The sequence below is a fragment of the Streptopelia decaocto genome (genome assembly GCF_964273445.1).
Source record: "Streptopelia decaocto genome assembly, chromosome: 3".
NCBI lineage: Eukaryota > Metazoa > Chordata > Aves > Columbiformes > Columbidae > Streptopelia > Streptopelia decaocto.
The window spans coordinates 77,610,990-77,631,965 of record NC_138656.1 but is presented as its reverse complement, the minus strand read 5'-3'; the positions used below and the strand labels follow the sequence as shown (position 1 = coordinate 77,631,965).

The 20,976-nt window shown below is 34.3% G+C and overlaps 1 protein-coding gene across 2 annotated transcripts in view; it reads right to left on the bottom strand.

Moving 5' to 3' along the window:
• Positions 1-20,976, bottom strand: part of ASCC3 (activating signal cointegrator 1 complex subunit 3) — a 268,045-nt gene that overhangs the window by 60,223 nt on the left and 186,846 nt on the right. For both annotated transcript variants that reach the window (XM_082047293.1, XM_082047294.1), the window contains 8 exons: positions 17,083-17,181; positions 16,429-16,597; positions 14,307-14,527; positions 12,830-12,915; positions 11,277-11,443; positions 10,993-11,138; positions 10,764-10,884; positions 8,594-8,736 (listed from right to left, as the gene is read on the bottom strand). In XM_082047293.1, the coding sequence (XP_081903419.1) occupies positions 8,594-8,736; positions 10,764-10,884; positions 10,993-11,138; positions 11,277-11,443; positions 12,830-12,915; positions 14,307-14,527; positions 16,429-16,597; positions 17,083-17,181 (1,152 nt within the window). The remainder of the gene's footprint in view (positions 1-8,593; positions 8,737-10,763; positions 10,885-10,992; positions 11,139-11,276; positions 11,444-12,829; positions 12,916-14,306; positions 14,528-16,428; positions 16,598-17,082; positions 17,182-20,976) is intronic.

Below are 20,976 nucleotides of genomic sequence, written 5' to 3'. Positions count from 1 at the left end.
CTGCAGTGGTATCTTCATTTCCACTTAAGACTCTAAGGTGTTGCACTTCTATGTTCAGAATTGTAATCTTCACTAAATGTTTCCTGGGTTTTAGAATTCTCAGATAGTAATGCTAAGACATTTATTCACATATCTAAAACCAAGTAACAGATGTCACTACGGTTATAAAAAAAAACTCCCTAAGAAGGTACAAACAAGCCAAAGGATATAAGAGTCCATATTCAGGATTTAAACAAACTAACAAAAAAACAAACCAAACAATATAGATTTTGCTCATCAATTTTGTCAGGAAGAGCAAATTAGAAAGCATTTCTAAAAAGTCTGTTTGTGGAAGCAGTATTGACTAACAGAACCAGAGCTGATGGAAGTAACAGAGAACACAATTAAAAATAGATTGTTCAAGTTTTAGCTTGGTCCAATCAATTTGATCTTTCAGTGGAAGCTCCTAAACTTTATTTTCTCCCATAACACAGTTGCCTGGATGTTCCTGAGAGTTTCCTATGTTATGAGACATGGCAGGTTTGTTGTATAAACTGAGCTGGCATGTGTAAAAGGATGCTTACAGACAAAAAGACTGAAAAGGACTATACAGCACTGAAAGGAAATGAAGCAGAAAGACAAAAGCAATGAATTGAGAAGTGAAGAGGGGACAAATCTATTTAGGAAAGGGAAACAAGAAGAGGGGTAGATAAGTAGAAGAGAGTAAAGAACTGAATGAAAGGAGGATATGTTAAAGGATAAAGTTTATCTATCTAGATGCAATCAGCAAACCTTTGATTTCGCTAGTCAACATGTAGACATGTGACTGCAGTGTAGACAACATGAATTATGACCCATCTTAAAGATTTTTTCTTCTAAGACAAAAAAAAAGCTTGATAAAATGAGAACCTGTATACTGCTTTCTCTACAATTATGACTATCAATATACACTACTAAATAGATTTTCAAACTTCTTAATGCCTTGTGTCCTATGAATTTATGAAGGGGTACTAGGACTGCACAGGCTCCTTATGCTTAGATAGACACTTTCAGAAGTAATAGTTAAATGTACACATTTTACAGAGAATTAAGATGAAAAAGTAGAAAATGGCACTGGTAACTATCAGAAAAATAAACAAAACCATTACTGCATTTACATTTTTCTCAATTGCTGCATTAAAAATTGACAAAAGATATTCTATTGCTGAATTAGTTTTTCTCCTCCCCAACAAAAGTCATCATGTTATGATAGTTATGACTTTAATGTAAAGGAACAAACCAGTTCCAATGAAATTTATTTCATTATTCACATAAACAGATTTTGGTATTGGGAAAATAATGAATCTAAACTCTCTGTTCCTCTGGAAGAGAACAGGGATCAAATTAGCTGATTTAGATTAGTCTATAGCGATTAGACTGCTCCTTCAGCACATGCAGCTTTACAGTGTAAGTTATTTTCAGTGCAGAACCTGCACTAAACCTTTTCGCTATATAGCTGCCAGCATAAAACATCCTAAATTCACACTGCTGGGAATTTATTAAAAGATGTTCTTCTTGCTTTTACAATCAGTGGTGGTTATTTTTTTTTCCCTCTGACTTGTATTACAGCGATGGCCTGTGGTGCTGTTAGTCGTACCTGCAAAGCCGTGTAATTTACCACAGGAACACAGAAGAACCCTTAGCAGGAGAGCTGGCGCATGTACCACTATCCTGTCATTTTAGCAGCAGGGAATCCTAGTCATTTTTAGCTGACCCCTTACTTTCACATAAATCAATGTAATAAACACAACTATGTTACCCACAGGCACAGTCCAAGGCTTAAAATTCTCATGACAATTTATATAAAAATATTACTCTCGTATGTCAGTGTAGTATAAGAATATTATCACTTTCTATTAAGAAATAATGGCACAATTAATAGGTTCTTTATCCAGAAAGAGACATACCATCGTGACTATAAAACAAATTTAATGTTTCTGCATTGTTTTAACTTCACTACTATTTATCTTTTTGAAAACAACTGTAATGTTAACTCATAAAAGGGCAAAGAAAATATGTTTTATCTTAAGAACAGAAAAAGTACATTAAAAATAACATAAGGAAATATGCATGGTACTGACAAAAATGTACAACACCGACACAGGGAACTTAATGCAAGGGGGGAATTTTCCCGGGACTCAAAGACAGGAAGGATTGGGCCCACATGGAAATGGTTTTGCCATCCTTCACAGATTTCCTGATGAACAAACAAAAACACCTCTTGTGCTTTCCTAACATTAGGTTGATTAGGTATCCACCTTCTAATAAAAAAAACAAACCTGAAAGCCAATTTGGGACTCTAGTAGCACTGCAAAATATTTCTTGTAAAACATAAAGTTTATTTCTATTATTTATATCGTAATCTCTGAACAAGCTAGTTTTTTCTCAAACTAGTAAGTAGTCATTTTCTTTGTTCCTGCACATATTGAAACTGTTGAACCATTTACTTTAAGCTAATAGAACTTTTTTTATATTTTAAATTTATTATACTTAAAAAGCTTTTGTAGAAAGATAGGATTCCATTTAAGTAGATACATTACCCTGTGCCTGAAATACATTCCAGTCAGAGTATAATTCAGCAAGTTGATGACAATGCTGGCTCCAAAAGAAAGGAGGAGACCAGATTGGACAAGAATGAGCTAACAGATTGTGCAGCCCAATTCTGTCCCTTTGAGTGTGATATATTGTTTCAAGATGCTAAAAACCCATACTTTCTCAAAGCATATCTGTTGTGCTGGTTTTCCCATTTTCACAGAATCCTCATTATTAGTAGTCTGTACTCTTTTCAAAGCACGTCAGACTCAGACCATATGCCACTGAATAATGCTTATCAATTGTCTAAAATGCCCAATAGAAGAAAGATGTGCCAAACAAAAGAATCGTGAAAGTTATGAAGTCTTTTACAAAAATAATTACATATTTCACATCTGCTACAGATGTTAAGTGAAATAAAACCATCTCCTTGTTATAACTAAATGTTAATTTTTTATGACACACTTTTGTGTCATAAAAACAACATCTTGTAGAAGGAAGTTGAACTTCTATAATGAGTGAAAGACTTAGAAGTCATTATTGAGTACCCTCCTGATCTTTAAAGGCAGAAATAAAGGCTCATCTTTTAAAATTATTTTTGATGAATAGCTGACATGCTCATAGTCCAGAATTCTCCCATACAAACAAGGTGCCTAGAACACCTTAAATATGATTATTTAAGAAACATTTTAAAATGTGGCTTAAACAATTGAGATATATTATTAAAACATATAAATTTAACTGTAAAAATCTCATCTAAAAGACAGCAATATACCAATTAATGACGCAGACCAGACTCTCCAATTCCTGCTTTATAGCACAGCATTACCTCGGAACAATAACACAGAGCTAACAGGTTATTTGGTTTAAAGGTTAGAGAAGGAAAAGTCATCTTTTATCTTCCCAACAATTCTTGAGTTCTTGAGATTTTTTTTTTTTTTTGGCAATGCAAAACAGAACTATATGGTAAAATTTAATTCACTTTCATGCATGTTTCTATGCATATTTCCACATAGTGTATGAACACATATACAAATACATAATTAGCTCACATATTCAAGTGTCCTGGGATTCAGTGGAAGCTGGCTATTGCCTGGTATGGATGCTACTGAATATTACAGTAGGTATGTTTGTGCTAAAGGATTTCAGTTATTTCTAGAGGTTTCATAAAGAACAGTCTTAACAAGATGCAGATGGTAAAATGATGCACAAAGCAGAATGCAGAAATAATTTTGGTTAAAGTTAAAGCTGTGCACATGGGTACATTTCTTCTCAGTCCTTGCACTGTAAGTATATATATATATATATATACTAAAAAAACAAAAAAAAAACCCAAAAAACCATATATATAATCCAAGTATCTGGCCAGGGAATAAATTTATTTAAAAAACAAAACAAAAACAAATGAGAAAACACCCTGCTTGTTTGCTGGTGAGAACCGCATTCTAACTTCAAACACTAAACAACAAATACTACTTTGTAGTTTTGTTTTAGGTTAAAAACAAAAAGCAGTAAAATATTAGAAAAAAATAAACTGAAAACTTGATTCCAATAAATTATATTGTAAAAAGATTGCAACATCTACTGCCACCACAGATGTAAATACAATTTCTGAAAAAGAAAGACTTGTTCCTCTTTAGTCAGTTCTTAATGTAGAACAATATAACCAATCTCACCCAAGCTTACCACCACAAACTGGTGGCACTGACTGTTTCCAAAAGGATGATCTGAGCTGTTGTCCCTTTAAACGAGAGAAGTAGTGGGTCACAAGCTTGAATGGGACAGACCTGGCTGACAGCTCCAAATTCCAATTTAAGCTAGAAAATTTCTATTTAAAAATCATCTCATGATTACACAAAAAAGCAGAGTAAGCATAAGGTTTTCTTTTTTTTTTCCCATTGGTATGTTGGGATGAGTGAACAATGAAAAGAAATAAAGAATTACTCAATTTATAGAGGCAGTTTTCTCTTTGAGATGTGCTGGCTATTCACATTTCCGTTATGATGCACCTGTGCCTCATAAGAATAACTAGGATGATCTTTACAGAGTGACGTCTACTGAAGAGTCCTCGCAAGTACCACAAATAGCAAAGAAGGTGGCTTCAGCTGCTTCTTCACTCTTTGGTGTAAAATAAACTTTGTGTTGGGACTGCAAATCCTAAGATGGATAGAGAGCTCATTTTGGAATGTGTATGGACAATGCACCTTACAGAAAAAGAAAAAACCTCACCTCTAAGGCTCTAAAATAGGTAACTTTTCTCCTTCAAGAGACTGTCAACTTATCCTTTACTTTGGGCAAACTGTGGCAGTTGTGCTAACATCCTGAAGGACTTCTGCATGTGCTACACATAGGAGTTGGCAAATGCAGGGACGAGCTTTGAAGTATCAGCTACAAATCTCAATAAGTAGAGTATTTCAACATCACTGGCGGCCTCCTTGCTCAAACCAAACTAGATATGAGCCATTTGAATGGATATTTCTTCATAAAAAGCATGCATATGGCCTGAAACTTAGTTGGGTAGAAGCTATTAAACAGATCTAACTATTGTGCAACAACAGGTCCAGTAGAACTAGAAAACTTATCAGTACTATAACCAGCAACTTCCATCAAGTATGGTTTGGTGTTCTGAAGACTGATGGCTATCTCAACTTTCTGAATACTGTAGGAACATGGATAAGAACAGGAAACCATCAGACATGATTTCATCAGATATGAAATTCAAGGAAAGCATCCAGGAAGAATCATCTCCAAAATCAAATGGAGCTGCCTGTAATATAAATTTTCAGTAGACTGATGTAGAACAAAATTCCTTCTCAACTATAATTCATTTGCACCTGCTAAAACTACTGACTCCTTTGAGGGAAAGAACATCTTGTATGATTCTGCCATGATCTAGGAATGCTGTTGTCTGCTTTGGTGGCAATGGTTGAAAGGTCATTTCTATATACAATTTGTACATACAAATATGTATTTCAGAAGCTTCATACAAGTTCATGTCCTTTGAAATAAAAGTGATTGAAATACTGCCTGAATTTGATACTTGGAGCGGAGTGGCAGAGATGGGGGTGGATCTGCCTGTTCCCTGGTGAAGAGTAGTAGTCTGGAGTTTTATAAACAGAACCCTCCACATGCTGCAAATGAGAGCCTGGTTTGGCGCTACACTACGGCAGAATCCCTACAGAGAAGATGAAGGATGCTAAGATGATGGCATAGCTGATAATCAGGTACTGAAGATCCAGTATTGGTCTCTCTTCCCAACTCCAGTCCCTCCCCCAGAAGACCCAAATCTCTCTATTACCACTGCAGAAAAGCTGTCATGCAGTATAACAGAGAAAAATCACTTTAAATGGTTGTAAGAATATGTCTCTACCTCAATATCGGTCTTCCAGATGTTACTATGGATGGCACTGTTTACAGCATTTTTAAAAGCCTTATGAAGTCTACCCACTAGGAAGCTAACATAAATATAGACTAACATTTGGCCATCATGGAGCAAAACCAATTACACCATTAAACAAAACTAACCGATGAGTTCTCAAAGGAATGTTATGTCAATCAAAATTAATGTCATACAAATAAGGCTGAATTAAGAAAAGTGCCAAGGCATATTGTAAAGCTTGTAAACTTTGTATGCCACCCATTTATGAAAGACCTCTTATATCTCAACATACTTCACAATTAACAATTGTGAATATTTTGAAAGTAGTCATTTGTCTGTAAGTTCCCCTAAAGGAACACTGGTTGGCAAAAATACCCAACAATGTGAAAAACTGACAGGCAACAAAAAATGTTGTTTAAAGACAACAACAATTTATTTCTTCTAACTGGTCCATTTTTCTCTCATGTGGAATTAGGAAACACTTGAAATACTTGGGCAAGTGTTTAAGATAAGGAATCCCTACTTCAAAGTAGGGAATACCTACTGTGAAGTAAGTATTCACTATTTCTACATATAAAACTTAAAAATGCTATAGTATATACAAAGAGAATTTAGTTTATTGACCTAGTCCAAGCTTGACTTTAATATAACTTGAAGTTAGAATTTTTCAATTAAAAAGTATTATGGATCAAGAATTAACCAGTACATACACTACGTATATAGTGCTATTATAGCTTTGTCCTTTGCTTCAATGTCAAATGAAACTCAGATGAATCATTCTCACTTAAAACACAAAACTACAAACTAGTCACAAAATTACCCCAAGAAATGTCCACTTGAAATTGTGTGTACTTCAAACACAATTGTGTTCTACATTATAGTGGTAAAACATGACAACAGAAAGGCTAATCCTTGGTCTTTTGTATTTATGTAACCAGAACTGAATAACTTAGCAGGTATCTTAGGCTCTAAACATTCAGCTTGTTAATTAAAATATGCAAATGTTATTCAACCAATAAATGAAAAGTCTGCTTGTCCTTTTTGGCTCCTCTTTCAAAACCTTCAGAGGTATATTCTGAAACACAGGTAATTTAAAGGTACCTAGTAGTAAACCCTTTTGCAGCAAGTGAAGAAGCTTCAGTTACAGTTCTTTTCAGGACAGCAATGGGTCACAGGACATAAGGAATCTCTCCATAATTAATGCAAGTCATTTAGGGCAAGCTGCATGCTGCATATTCTAATTGTGGGTGAGGTTAATACAGCAAACTAGCACAAGGTACTAGGATACTACACACTAATAATTTTGATATGAGAAGTTTCTGTTACGATCAAGAAAACATTAAACAGAGGTCATATGGTTAGGAAAAGTAGCATTGAATTGAGATATGTTTTAGTAGTAGTAGTTTATCAGCCAAGAATTGTCTCTTTTATAATCCATCCAAAAGAGGAAGGATACAGATGTTATGCTTTATCTCAGAAAAATCACACTTCATTTTTTTTTGGAAAGAGCAAACAAAATCAATCTCATCTAGAAATCAAAACTTTTTGACATATAATTATTTGGTATACAGTTGTATAACTATTCATACAACTGTTGATATATAAATATTCACACAATACTCAATTTGGACCTTGTATTTATGGGTCATATATTTTGCTGTTTTGGCCCTATATTATCCCAGAAATTCCTATGCAGCAGGTCTGCAAAAATGAGATAAAGCTAACTTCCAGAATTGATGAAATTTGAACTCTGACTAAGAAAATAGTTTTGAAGCAATGATATGCTATAATCAGGACCATTAGTCCAGAAGGAAATAAATAATTCCGTATTCAGCATAGGTGCAGAACTGAGTGCAGTAACTAAAATCTAGTACACATTTTGAAGAATGCGGATAAAACAGAATACTGAATGGCTGTTTATTATTTGACCTTCATTCATGTTTTGCAATAAATGAAATAAGTATTTTCTTAGAAACAATACAAGAAAATGTAATTAAAGATTATATTGCTTGAAAAATAAAAAATTAAACCTTCACTCCAACATTGCTTAATGTCTGAGTATTTGGCTTTGTAATCTTTATGTTCTTATAACAGAGATATTGGCAGAAGTTATCTTATTTTTTCATAAAATTGTTTTATTTCATTGATGTGCAAGACTGAAGCATTCCTAAACCATTGTTTCTGCAGTGTATCTATCTATATGCATGTATGAATACACACAGTGAGACACATGTATATACGTATGTATATATACACACCCGTATTTATATATATGCATATACATAACCCTCTACACAGAATTACTGTATGAGAAGGAAGATTATGCTCCTAAAACAATTAAAAAGATTTGGTTTAAATTCCAGCTCAACATCTATATGTCACAGGTCTTCAGCTGTAAACTTTGGAGAATGCTAGTCCTCTTTCTTTTATTCCTTGTCTTATCTTTGTATCAAAGACTTGTATCATGTGATATATGTTGCCTAAGACAATGAACTAGCAGTAATAATAGATATGCAGGAAAAGCAAAGGTAAAAGTTGGTGTTCAGCATAGCTGTTTCAAGATCTACCCTCAAATGACTCTTCTGTTTCCAATGTATTTTCTTTTCAAACAAGCATAAATAAAATAGAAGCAAAGCACAAATAATGCAGGTAAAATGATTCTACCTCTCTTTCATCCATCTTCAGCCATTGTTTGGGATCATCCTCAGTGGCTAGGAAAGCTATCAGATCTAAGGCAGTAAGCCTTGTCTGACGTCTGGATGACACAAAAATAAGAACAGGCTTGGCTGGAGAATGACTCTGAATTGCTGTGGAGGAAAACAGAACTTGAGAATTAGGCCATTTAATGACAAAAATTTGAATTTCTCTTTGCAACACCTAGTCAGCTGATAGACCTCTCTACAGATGATACACAGGTATGTATACTTATTTTATTTTCGGCCAGATAGATACAACTGAGGTGAACATGTAATGAATCAAAGATCATATATAACTGTGCTTAGCTGAGCCTGAGTTAATTTGCCCTGCTACTTAGTGATCATCGTAAGCTAAAAATTTAAGAGAAGCAGGTAGGAAAAATAAATGCACCAAAACACCACAAAACCCAGACAAGCTTTCTAGACTTCAAAGCTTATGAATTTCTCTCTCTAAGCCTAACAACTATGTTACATTTTTTTCTACCCTATTGGGATATGTTGTCTCAGGCTAAGTGCCATCAAGGTCCAAAACTTGCTTTCTGCCAGACCCAGAGCTCAGGCTGCATAAACTCTTGTTTGCCTGCAAAGTTTCACTACAATCTACCAAAACCAGAAAAGATAAAAAAGGTAAAAGGTAGCTTTTCAATAGCTGCTGAGAAAGGTGGGCATTATGGTACCAAAGAACTTTGTTTCTGTTATTTGGTAATTACTCTGAAAAATTTAAACCAACTATGTTTTAGGACTTTTTTAAAAAGTGTTTTCTTGCTCAGCAACTGCTTGAAAAGTTTTGGGTTGCAGCAGACTTTTTATGGCCTCAGGAATAAATACGGCCGTGGAAATGCTAAAATAACCTTGACTATATCATGTCAAACAAGTGGTGAAAAAAGCCCTCAATAAATCATATGTCTACAGATTTCCTAACATCAACAAGCACTAGAAGTATAAACAGGTGTACGCAGAATTTCAAATACTCTCTCTAAATCCCTTATAAATCCATTTGTGTGTTTTCTCATGTAATTCTCATTCTAGCAATTAAATTTATGCATTGTTAATTTCTGAAAACTATTTCATACTATCCACTGTCAAATATTGTTCCCCAGTTCATGAATACTACCCAGCAAGTGCTCCTATATACACACACTATGCAGTTGTGAAATTATTGAAATAGGGTAATTCATGTGTATTTATACCTTACAACTATATATGCCAATATATCTATATATTTTAAAAGCCCAGCATCTAATGGATTTTTGTTGCTTCAGGAACAGGTGTGGCAGAACATCCCAAGACAGATTTATTGTTCATTAGTGTTTTTGTACAATGCTCTTGTGGAGGTGTAAATAATCTGAGCTGTCAAGATTGGTCTCTAGTCCACAATCAATACTTTGCTTCTGTCATAAGGCTAATTAAAGCAGCTAAAAAGTCACCTCACAAATGTCACCTCACAATCAACAGCAGTTCACATGAGAAAATTTATTTTGGAGGTTATTTTTATTTGATATAATAAATATTCCTTATGTAACCAAAACAAAACACGTTTAAATAAAATACGAGAGTTTTTCGTATATCTATTCTGCTTGCCAGCTTTGTTAAGAATAAAAAATTGAAAACAGAGGCATATCTGGATGCACTACAAATTTTGAATTTTATGGTTATAGCTTTGAAACTAGAATTATAGGAGGTTAGCCTGACTTGCAACTTCTGTTCACAATTTTTTTAATGCTTACATACACTGGTCCATATGAAAATACCTCAGCAGATTAATAATATGAATGGTTTTATTACCTTCTAAATTTCAAATATTTTTACACAAATGTTTCTTTATGGTGTCAAACACTAAGAGAAAACACATTTTATTTCCCCTTCATTAGCAATAATTTTGTTCTTCTGTTCTAAATGCATTACATTCCTCTGTTATATGTTGCATTTGCAGCACACTTTATGTTTCAGACAAATAGCTCTGGGCCATTAGCAGAGCAGATTCCCCCTATACATGCCAAGAGTACATATAGTAACACATGTTGTAAATGTGCTGCAAATGAACTGTGTAAAGTGCCCGAAGTATTTTTTTTTCCCTCTCTTTTATTTTTTTTTTCTTTTACTGAAAGCAGGAAAAGGTTTAGGAGCTCCTTGCTTACCCTGAAATGCAGGTTTGTTCATGCTAGCCATGCGAGGACAGTAATGCTGGCCAGGGAAGCCCTGAATGTGCACCTCCAGTGGCACAGGGCGTACTGATGGTCGGAAGTTGAACAGACCCATCTACAAGTAAACATTTTTTCCAAGATTAACCTTGAATTATCTTACAAATTGCTAGTTTGTTTTTATGCAGCAAAAATGCACAACCATCCTCTGAAACATTTTTTGTACCTGATTAATATTTAGCCAGTCAGCAAGGTCTCTGGCATTTGCCAAAGCAGTGGATAAACCAACTACTCTTACAGGCTTCTCTGTGTGAGATGAGATGAAGTTTGTTCGAGACACAATGACTTCCAATACTGGGCCTCTCTCATCCCCTAGTAAACAAAAAGTCAATTGAAAAACAGAGAAAAAGAAGAGTTTCAGACGTCAACAAGTATATTCGTGTCATAAGTACCAGCACACTTCTTCACATTTAGCAACGATTCTAATTAAAAATAACAAAACATGCTCACCTAGCAGATGGATCTCATCTATGATCAGAATGGAAACTTTCTGAACGTAGCTTCTGTTCTGCCAGCTCCTACTGACACCATCCCACTTCTCTGGGGTAGTAACAATCAGGTCAGCTTGTGCAATAGCTCTCATATCAGGAGTCACATCTCCTGTCAACTCTACCACCCTGTAATCAAGAAAGACAGTGGCTTGGTTTTACAAAGCTTTAGAGCATCTTAATGTTCAAGTATTAACTCCTAAACGTTAACTCTCAACAGAGGGAAGAAACAAAATTAAACAAAGCCTTTTTCTTTCTGGTCAAATGCTTTTAACAGGATTAAAAAAAAAATTAAGTAAATAAACTTGTCTCTTGGTTTTCCTAGCAAATACCACATAAACACCAAATACCCTTCCTTAGCAAAATCATATAAAGAGGGTGACTATGAGTCTCAAATCATCTATGGTTAATTTTTCAAAATGAAGATGGTATAAGAATATTAGTATGACATAATGTGAATTATAACATCCTGTCAAAGCCAGGATGAAAGCTGTCTAGAAAGCTACCAAGTTGCTGCCTGCTGTTCTGCATAGATCTCTGGTTTGAATAGGGAGGTTAGACCGCAGTCTATCTGCATCTGTTGGTGAAGTTCCATTAAGACTGGAGCAGAAATTATCCAGAGGTCATTCTTTTGGGAAGATTACCAGAGTTTTCCAGTTGATTGCCTATTATCCTTTCAAGTTCTACAAACAGCATTTGAGACGATCCATCATTTTAGAGTGAACATAATGGATTTTTGACTTTTCTATAACACATTCCACATCCAGTTGAACATCTAAGAAAAATTCTTCAAAGTAATGGGTATCTTCTGTTCAAAATTTTGGTCACAAGTAATAGAGTAAATTTCAAAAAGGAAATATTACCTGAAAATATTTTAAAATTATGAGGCAATAAATTCCCCTCACAGGCCATTAAAATAGCAAAAAAAAAAAAAGCCAACTAATATATCACTGCTACAGTAATAGCAGGAATCTCACTGGTAATTTAATGTATGCAGAGTAGCACCTATTGAAACCTGTTGTGTGCTTTGAGCTTTAACTTACAAAAAAAAAAGCTACATATAGAAAAGGAAAGATCAGCGAGATACTAATGTTACCAAGGAATAAAATTATATCTGATTTATATATGAAGAACAACATATGAATATTACTACACTGTTCACACAACTATGAGTTCCTTATAGCTGAGGTTTCTAAAGAAAGCTTATTTTGGATTGCAATTTCAATTTCCAAGGATACTACAGAGAGAAATCTGAGCTTCATATTTGCTATATTGGCAAGCAATGAGAGTGAAAATCGCTGGGTATCAAAGTGTATCCCTATTCTAGTTTTGATTTTGCCATCACTACAATGACTAATGGTAGTACTTTTTATTTTTTAAGTACTAGAAATTTGAAGGATAGTATACAATCAAAGCCTATTTTGAAATACTCAGAAGTATTCTGTAGATTTTATTCATACTTGATGGGCTGTTCTTTTGCTTCTCATTTCTCTGACTAGGTAAGGAGAAACATACTTTTTACCAAGTTTTTCTTCAATCCTAACTTTCCAGTCCTCAATTCTTTCACGAACAAGTGCTTTTAAGGGCGCGATATACACTGCCTGCAAAAGAAAAGTCACAAAACCAGAAGTTAAATAAGAAACCTTTATTAAAGTGAACCTATAAGGAAACAATTATTTAATAATTGTGGGATTTAAACATATTACCTAGAAAATTATTAAATCCGGAGTTCCTTAAATGACCTACAAGTGGATTATATTTAAAACAGACTTAACACTTCAAGATACTGCTTTGTTTCCTGAGCCATTAACAAGCAAATAAATTAAGAGAAAGAATAATTTCTTGAAATGGAAGTATTTATCATACCACTTAATAACAAAACCCACTTCCACAAATAATACCATTTTTTACCAGGACTATAAAATCTGTGAGCTAACATTCTTGAACAGAAATAATCAGGATTTCCAGCAAGTAGTATCTTACCTGATTTGTAGTTATGTCATTAAATTATTAAAATATTACCAATTAAATTAAAAAGCTGATTATTTTAAGCAAAATGTCACAGTATTTTCCTCAAACAAGTCTGCTGTGCAGGGGGAAAATATCTGACATGTGGAAACAACATTTATTTACAGATTTATGGTTAAATATTCTGAAGCTTTTGAACATGAAGAAACTGCTAGATGAAGAATTCACATATATTCTTTAAAATGTATAGACAGGTTTCCAGCTATATTAAAACTTAAAAGATATATTCCTTTGAGAATTAGCTGTTTGTAAGTCTAATAGATAAGCTGAAAATGTATGAGTGTCTTGTTTACCTCACTTGGACTAACAAATTACATGAAGATACTGAAATTTCAAAGATGAATAAGGGATTTATGTACATGATTTCTGTTAATTTCAAAGGTTTCTCTTTGGTTAAATCTCACAGACACAAATATCTTTTCTAAAGACTTTAAAGCTAAAATGTGGCTAAGACAAGATGGCTAAGTCAAGATACAGATACCTATTCACTTTGAAAAGCAAACCCCAAAAGCTGAGTTGTTCAGCTTTCAGCCAACTTAAAAAACATAACACCGGCAAATTAGAACAGAAAATTGGCTTGTAGTAATTAATTGCAACGTATTTGTTTAAAAAGAGAGAGACTGGGCTAGTTGTATTCACATGGAGGGGAACTATTAATAATAGCTACAAAACAGTACTACTGCTTCTAGATAGAGATTAAAGCAGGAAATGCAGGTGCATACAGAAAGGCAAATCCAGCAAGCCTGTATGTCATATTCTTACATTTAAATGTCCTTGTACACTAATTAATATAGAAAGTATATTAAAAAAAATATATAAAGCATAACGAACATAATACAGTCCCATTTTGTACCCAGGCAGGTATAAATTGGAGAAAATTCAGTTTGCCATGGTCTTTTTCTAGGCTTTTGTATTGCTGAAAACATGCCACAGAAAGTGATCCTAGTAAACCTATTTTACAAACCTTTGATGTAGGGTATTTGTTAAAAACTCTAAAGATGGCTAATTCAGCTGCAACAGTTTTCCCAGAACCTGTAGGAGCTCCAAGGAGAACATTACAGTCTGTGTGATAAAGTGTGTGAAATATCTGCGTCTGGATAGGATTAAAGTGCGTGAATTTGTACAGGGCTTCATATTCCCAATGTCCCAAAGCTGTGATAGGCAAAGGCTGAAGATCTAGAAGTTCTGAAAAAAACAAAATAATCATAAGTGCATTACAAGGGATGCCATAACACAGTTTATTATAACATGAAGATAAAAATATTAACCAATACTTTAGTGAAAAACAAGTTACCTTGGAAATGGTTTTACTTAATATCTCATATGACAGAGTCCACATTTGAGTAATTTTTAACTGTGATGAGGAATAATGAAAAGTTGATTTTATAGCTCTGAAGTATTTCTATGCAAGTACTGTTGCTAGTATTCTGATAGCTGTGAACCAGCCATTTGTATAAATTAACCTTTTTTTAAAGCTATTTCCTTTTTACCCAGTTGTAGTAAGATCTAAACTCACTGTACTAGATTATATCTACGTCCAGCTTCTTGTGATAAAAGACTGTGGAGTTGGAGGACAGCACAGTCTGCGTATTTCAGGTTCAAGGAGAAGATCTATGTAAGAAGGAAGGATTCTTTGGAGATTCTAAGTTGATGGAGTAATACAAATCAGATGAGTACAACTACATTTTGCATCTAATCCTTTAAACATGTAATTAAAGACATAATCTTAATAAATAAACAAACAGCCTTTCAATATATGATTCTCAATATATCTTGAGGGCATCTGCTATCCAAACAATTAGAGATTGTGGAATTTGGAAGATGATATATATAACCAGATTGGATTTGGAATCCTACCAAATTAAGGAGACTGCAGTGATTCTGCTATGCAGATGCTTGCTTTGAAGTTTGGATTTTTATTTTTTTTTTTTTTGTGGCTGGAGGTCTCAATGACTTTTCAGGGTGCTTCACATTAAGGTATGATATGGGAGTCATAAAATCTACTGAGGCAGTGATGCCTAATATTCTTCACATGCTTTTCACTGATACCTTATGGCTGTTCTATCATTCCTACTCTAACTGTGATTTCTTGGGCTCTGCTGAGGAGAAAGAAGGTTTTTTTGCCTAGCAGGGCCTCTACGTACTTCATTGTTGAGTGGGAACCAGATGGGAATTGAAATCAATTACCATAAATCCTAGAGGCTCCATAACTGGTGATGTGTAAATATCTTTCTGTTTCTTCTGAATAGTAGTCAGTGATCAGTCAATTAGATAAAAAGGTTACACATGCTTTTCCAGACAGGGTAGGTACAGTATAACAATAGCTAAACACTTCACAAACACATGTGAATTTATGCATGCCAAAGGACAACACCGTATGAGAACTGAGTATTTCTGAAGGCACTCACTTCACAGACTGCTAGATGAGCCAAATGTAATTACAGTGGAAAGGTTTTACAATGACATCAGGCACAATGAATGTATAAAGCAATTTATGTATCCAGAAAAAAAGAAGCAAAACACAAACATATGCTTCTGTGCCAAGTGTTAAAAAGGAGGGGGAGGGGTAGGCTATGCCTTGATCAGCAGTGCTGAGTTGAAATGTGATGTTCGGTACTCTAACAATGCTTGCTAAGATGAATTTATTTTAGCAAAAATATTAAAATGTTTCATATTTTCACAATTTTAACTGTTTGTTTTTTTCTTTGCTGAATGCCATTTATAATACAACCATCCACTCTAAGATTATTTTTAACCAGTCCAGAAGAAATGTAATGCTAAGATAAGGCATACTGTAACACAGAGATTTGCTTAGTTTTATATGACAGTTTCAATCTTCCTATGGTTTATAGTAACTAATATGGTGGTATTGGGTTGAGATGAAATGCTTTTTGTTCAGGAGTTTAAAATTTTAGAGAGCTTTAAAGTTAGGGAAGAAATGGTCTCAATAAAACAAATATATCACAAGGTGAAATTCCATGTACTTTTCTACAATGAAGCCAAAGTTAAGAGAATTATTCCACTATCATAAGGAAAATCAACTTGACCAAGACGAATTAAAACGAAATGATCGAATTTGAAGTTACCTGTGTGGGGTGGATGTCTCTCTGGAAGAATCAAATGTTGAAAATTTATGATACATACAGCCTCTGCTCCTAACCATCTATCGGATACAGCTCGAATATAATATTGAGAAGGAAGAGGTTCAAAAATTGGGATTGTGAACACCAGCAGTTGAGGTTCTTTAGTAATGACCTAATGGAAACATGTAAAGAATAATTACTGCACAGACAAATCAGTAACTTGAAAAATCATAGTTTGCCTCACTTCCATAAGCATTATCAACACAAAGCAATAAAGCATGTGTGCAACTCCATGTGCAAAATGTTCACATCTTTATAAAAGTATTTCACCACTGGGAGTGGATTTCGTTTCCATGGACTTCAAAAGACAAAAATAAGGCTGGGTCCTCATCTTTTACTTTAACTGACAAAACCATTCCAATCGTTCTTCTTTTTTCAGCTGGAAATAACTGTCCCACCAAAGGAGGAGGAGAAGTAGAGACATCTGAGATTAGAAAACATCTTTGTGAAAGTTCAAGCTTATCACGTACATCTGAAACTGAAAGTTGTGCTACTGATTTGAAAATCTGATTAAGTCAAAATACTGTTTGACCATACAAATCTACATCTCACAAACTATTTTTGTCTTGCTATGAGATTCTGAATAAAACACATTACCTGTTTTTTTTGAATGATGAAGTACTCTGAATGATAAATGTGGTCATTAGTTGGGTCTTCTACCCAAATCCACCAGGGCTCTCCAACGGTGCCGTGTACCTTTAAGAGTAGAAAAGATATTTTTGTTATAGTTGTAGAGAGGTTCTCTAGATTTGCTGGGTATATTGGATATATTTCTAAATGCTGTAGGCTTACAAAGGAATACAGAAATATAGAAATCAGAGGTAAGAGCAATATAACATTTTTAATTACATCCGTTTGCTTAAAGATTATGTTTCAATAAGATTTTGCTTAAGGTACGTATAATATAAATGGACATGATATAAATGCAACTGAAGCTAGTGCCTCAGCTGTCTATAAATAGACTGAACTCCCAGGGTTTCCTCTCAGCTCCTAAAAAAGGGCTCCTTCTCCTTTTTCCTCCTTGTACTTCTGTCTTTCCATTCTGTACAGGGGATTGTCTTTTGCTACCCACTGCTCATTCTTCAGACAAAAACATTCTCCCAGGAAAAACTGGACACCGAATTGTGACATCCCTCTCTCCTGCCCTCTCTCTTCCCCTCTCCTCTGGACAGACACATAAGTGGATTCAGAAGGCTGTAGATCTAGCCCTTGCTACAGGTGAAGTGCGGAGAACAGAAACAAAGCTGTCTCTTGATGATTCCCGTGCCATCTGGCAACACTTTATTCCATCCTAGATTTTTGTTTGCTTTGTTGTGTACTTTATTTTGCAGTGCCAGCCACAAATCATAGCTAGGTGGGATGAACAGCTAAAATTTTTTGTTTCTTTGTCTACACAAATGACTTGTGCAAATGTGCAAGCATTTTACTTAAATATCTAGGAAAAGAAGAAAAATGCATAGTAAAGGAGTATGGGAGACATACTATGAAATGCACATAGATGTCTAGTGTTTCTGATGAGGACTGTGGTAAGATACAAAACCAGTATGAAGATGAAAACAAAGCTGGAATTTTTCCTAAACTTCAGTTAACAGGAAAAAATACAGAGTGCAGAGTTGCTTTTAATGGTGATTTTAACACTACAGGAATCTGGTATTGATTCACACAGCACATATTATTTTCAGCCTAATTTATTATTGTGTATGTGTTGGAAAACAGCCTGTACTAGCTTTTGAAACAAAAATACGTACCAAAACCAGAACTAAGGTGCTTTTGTTTCTTTTTTAACACAGTTGTTTCTTTTTTAACAATAGATAAGTAGATAGTAAAGACATTGTCATTCATTTTTATTACATTTGAATTTCATCAGCAGCTTCACTGGGAACTGAAACAGTGAAACTGAAAGGACAGAGGTGACTGCAGATGATATTTCGAAAACTTACAGTGAGACTATTACTTCCTCAGGGTTTAGGAGAATTTAAGAGAGGAAACAAGAATTAAGAAAGGTGATGAAGTTCAAAGCTCAGAAATTTTATCTTCATCTGTAAGAGCATCTTAGTTTTGGAGAGTCCTGTGACAAAGCTGCATGGGGAAAGAATGGCAATGTGGGAGCAGGCAACGCAACACGCTCTCCAGTAGTGATTCTCAAGAACTCTGGGGAACTCTTAAGAACCGATACATACCTGTATTTTGGGCAACCATTACCCTAAAGCTGCATGTTTGATATATGACTCAGATAATCACAATAGAACAAGGGGTGATGGTTTTAAACTAAAGGTGGGTGGGAGATTTGGGCTAGACATGGGGAGGACATTTTTTATGATGAGGGCAGTGAAACACAGGCCCCGGTTGCCCAGAGAGGTGGTAGATGCCCCATCCCTGGAGACATTCAAGGCCAGGCTGGACGGGGCTCTGAGCAACCTGATCTAGTTGAAGATGTCCCTGCTCATTGCAATGGGTTGGACTAGGTGACCTTTGAAGGTCCCTTCCAACCCAAACTATTCTATGATTCTATGATAATTAACACTTGTTGCATTATTATGTATTTCTGCTGGACTCCTCCTGGCTGCAGTTAGGGTTTACTTGCTCTGTCCGGATATGTTTATAGTCCTTTGCTTCTAGCAGTTTAGTAAGACTTTTCCACTGGGATATGGCTCACATGCTTTTACTGAACTTCAGGGCTGCAGCCATTAAAGATCAAGATAATGTTACATCTTGTGGCTAACAAAATATATCTTCTTTATTTTGGAAAAGCAAGTGCAAAACTTGTGACAAGATCATTTTAGAAGTAAGTATCCTGGTAAAGGAACAGTCTTAAAACCATGAAATGTTAGCCAAGCACAGTATTTCAGTTAAGTATGGGATATGAATTGTTAATATTCTGATTTTATTTGACTACCCCCATTCTTTGAATGGAATTTTTTGGCAAATAGTTTCTGTACCAATTACAGCTATACCGATAAGTTTCTATAGTCTTCTTCTGAATAGCTTGTTAAAATACTGTATGATAATGGAGAAGCAGTTTCATACTGTCAACAGTTGAATTTAAAAGACAGTTATTCATTTTTAGAGACTTAAAAATTTAACAGCTTTTTTGTTTAGTTACTGTGATAGAAGTTTCACTTACTGACAAAACAATAAAATCGTCAGCTACCTTACAAAAATTTTTTTAAAAAGAAAAAACTGTTTTACAAGTTTTGATGAATACCTATATACAAATTAACACAAAAAAAGCTCCATAAGTTGAATTGGTAAAGCAATTACAATGTTTCTATAGCGACCATTAAAAAAACTGTGTCAAGGGTTCACAGTGGAAAATAGATTTTTTGCTGAACTTTTGCTATTAATATAACTTGAGAAGTAAAGAATAAAAACAAGAGAGTATAATTCTAATTCTGTATGGACCCCTTTTCAATTTGTAAAAATACAGAAGAACCTAGCTTTTGTAGAAAAATCTAAAAATGAATTGAAAAATGACTTTGTACTAAAATACAGATTAAAATGAAGAACAGCTGTGAGTTTTTTGCCTTTAATAGCTTACAGGTAAGTGGAAGAAAGACAGAATAATAAAAACTTGTTTCAATCCTAAAAAGTAATGCTTATTTGCCTTCTGAAGTATTGCCCATAAATAAGGCGGCAAAAAATAATTTATGTTATAATTCATGTTACGAATCCATTCAAATATTTCTGTAATAAATACAGGTAACAAGAAAAATCTAATTTTCTATATTTTGATCATTAATCTCCCATTTATAAGCTAACTTGGTGAAACTTCCAAAAGAAAAGAAAAGCCTTTAGGCAGGGAAAATAAATTCTAAAATGATCTAGACATTTGTGGAATAAAACTAATTTACTTGTGATTAAAGTAAAATTGTAAACTAAGGGATTTTAAAATTATTTTTTTAAATAAAATAATAGATACATAATATCCAACTTTCAGAATAATTTATCTTAAGCATAAATCTCCTAAGAGTAAAAAACAAAAATATGCTTGCCCATTGAGGTATCTTTGCCTTGTTTCTGTACGAAGTTTCAGAAGTACCAGCAACAACACAATGCCCCCATGTGGACATTTGTATTTGATTTAGATTTATCTTAAATCTATTTTTAATGAACAGATTCTGAATCAAAGGGTATGAGTATATCTAAATGTGCAACTAGTACAACTCCTTTCATATAAATTTGCACCATAAAATATAGATTAATATAATTCCAAACATATCTCAGTTTTTCTGTTTAGACAAATCCCAACAGGAAAAAAGACACTGATGTTTTGAGTGTACATTTCTAAAGCCATAAAGAGCAGCAGAACTTGGCATACATAAACTGTATTTCAAGGCTTTATTTTCTGCATTTGACATTCATCCATCATTCAGAGAACAATCCGTGTCTCCCTCTTCCTTGCTTCTCTTTTTTGGGCATATAAATCAATATTCAGTATAAGCACTTGCTTCAACATGTTATAAACGGTGCAATTCTGTAACAACTAATGGA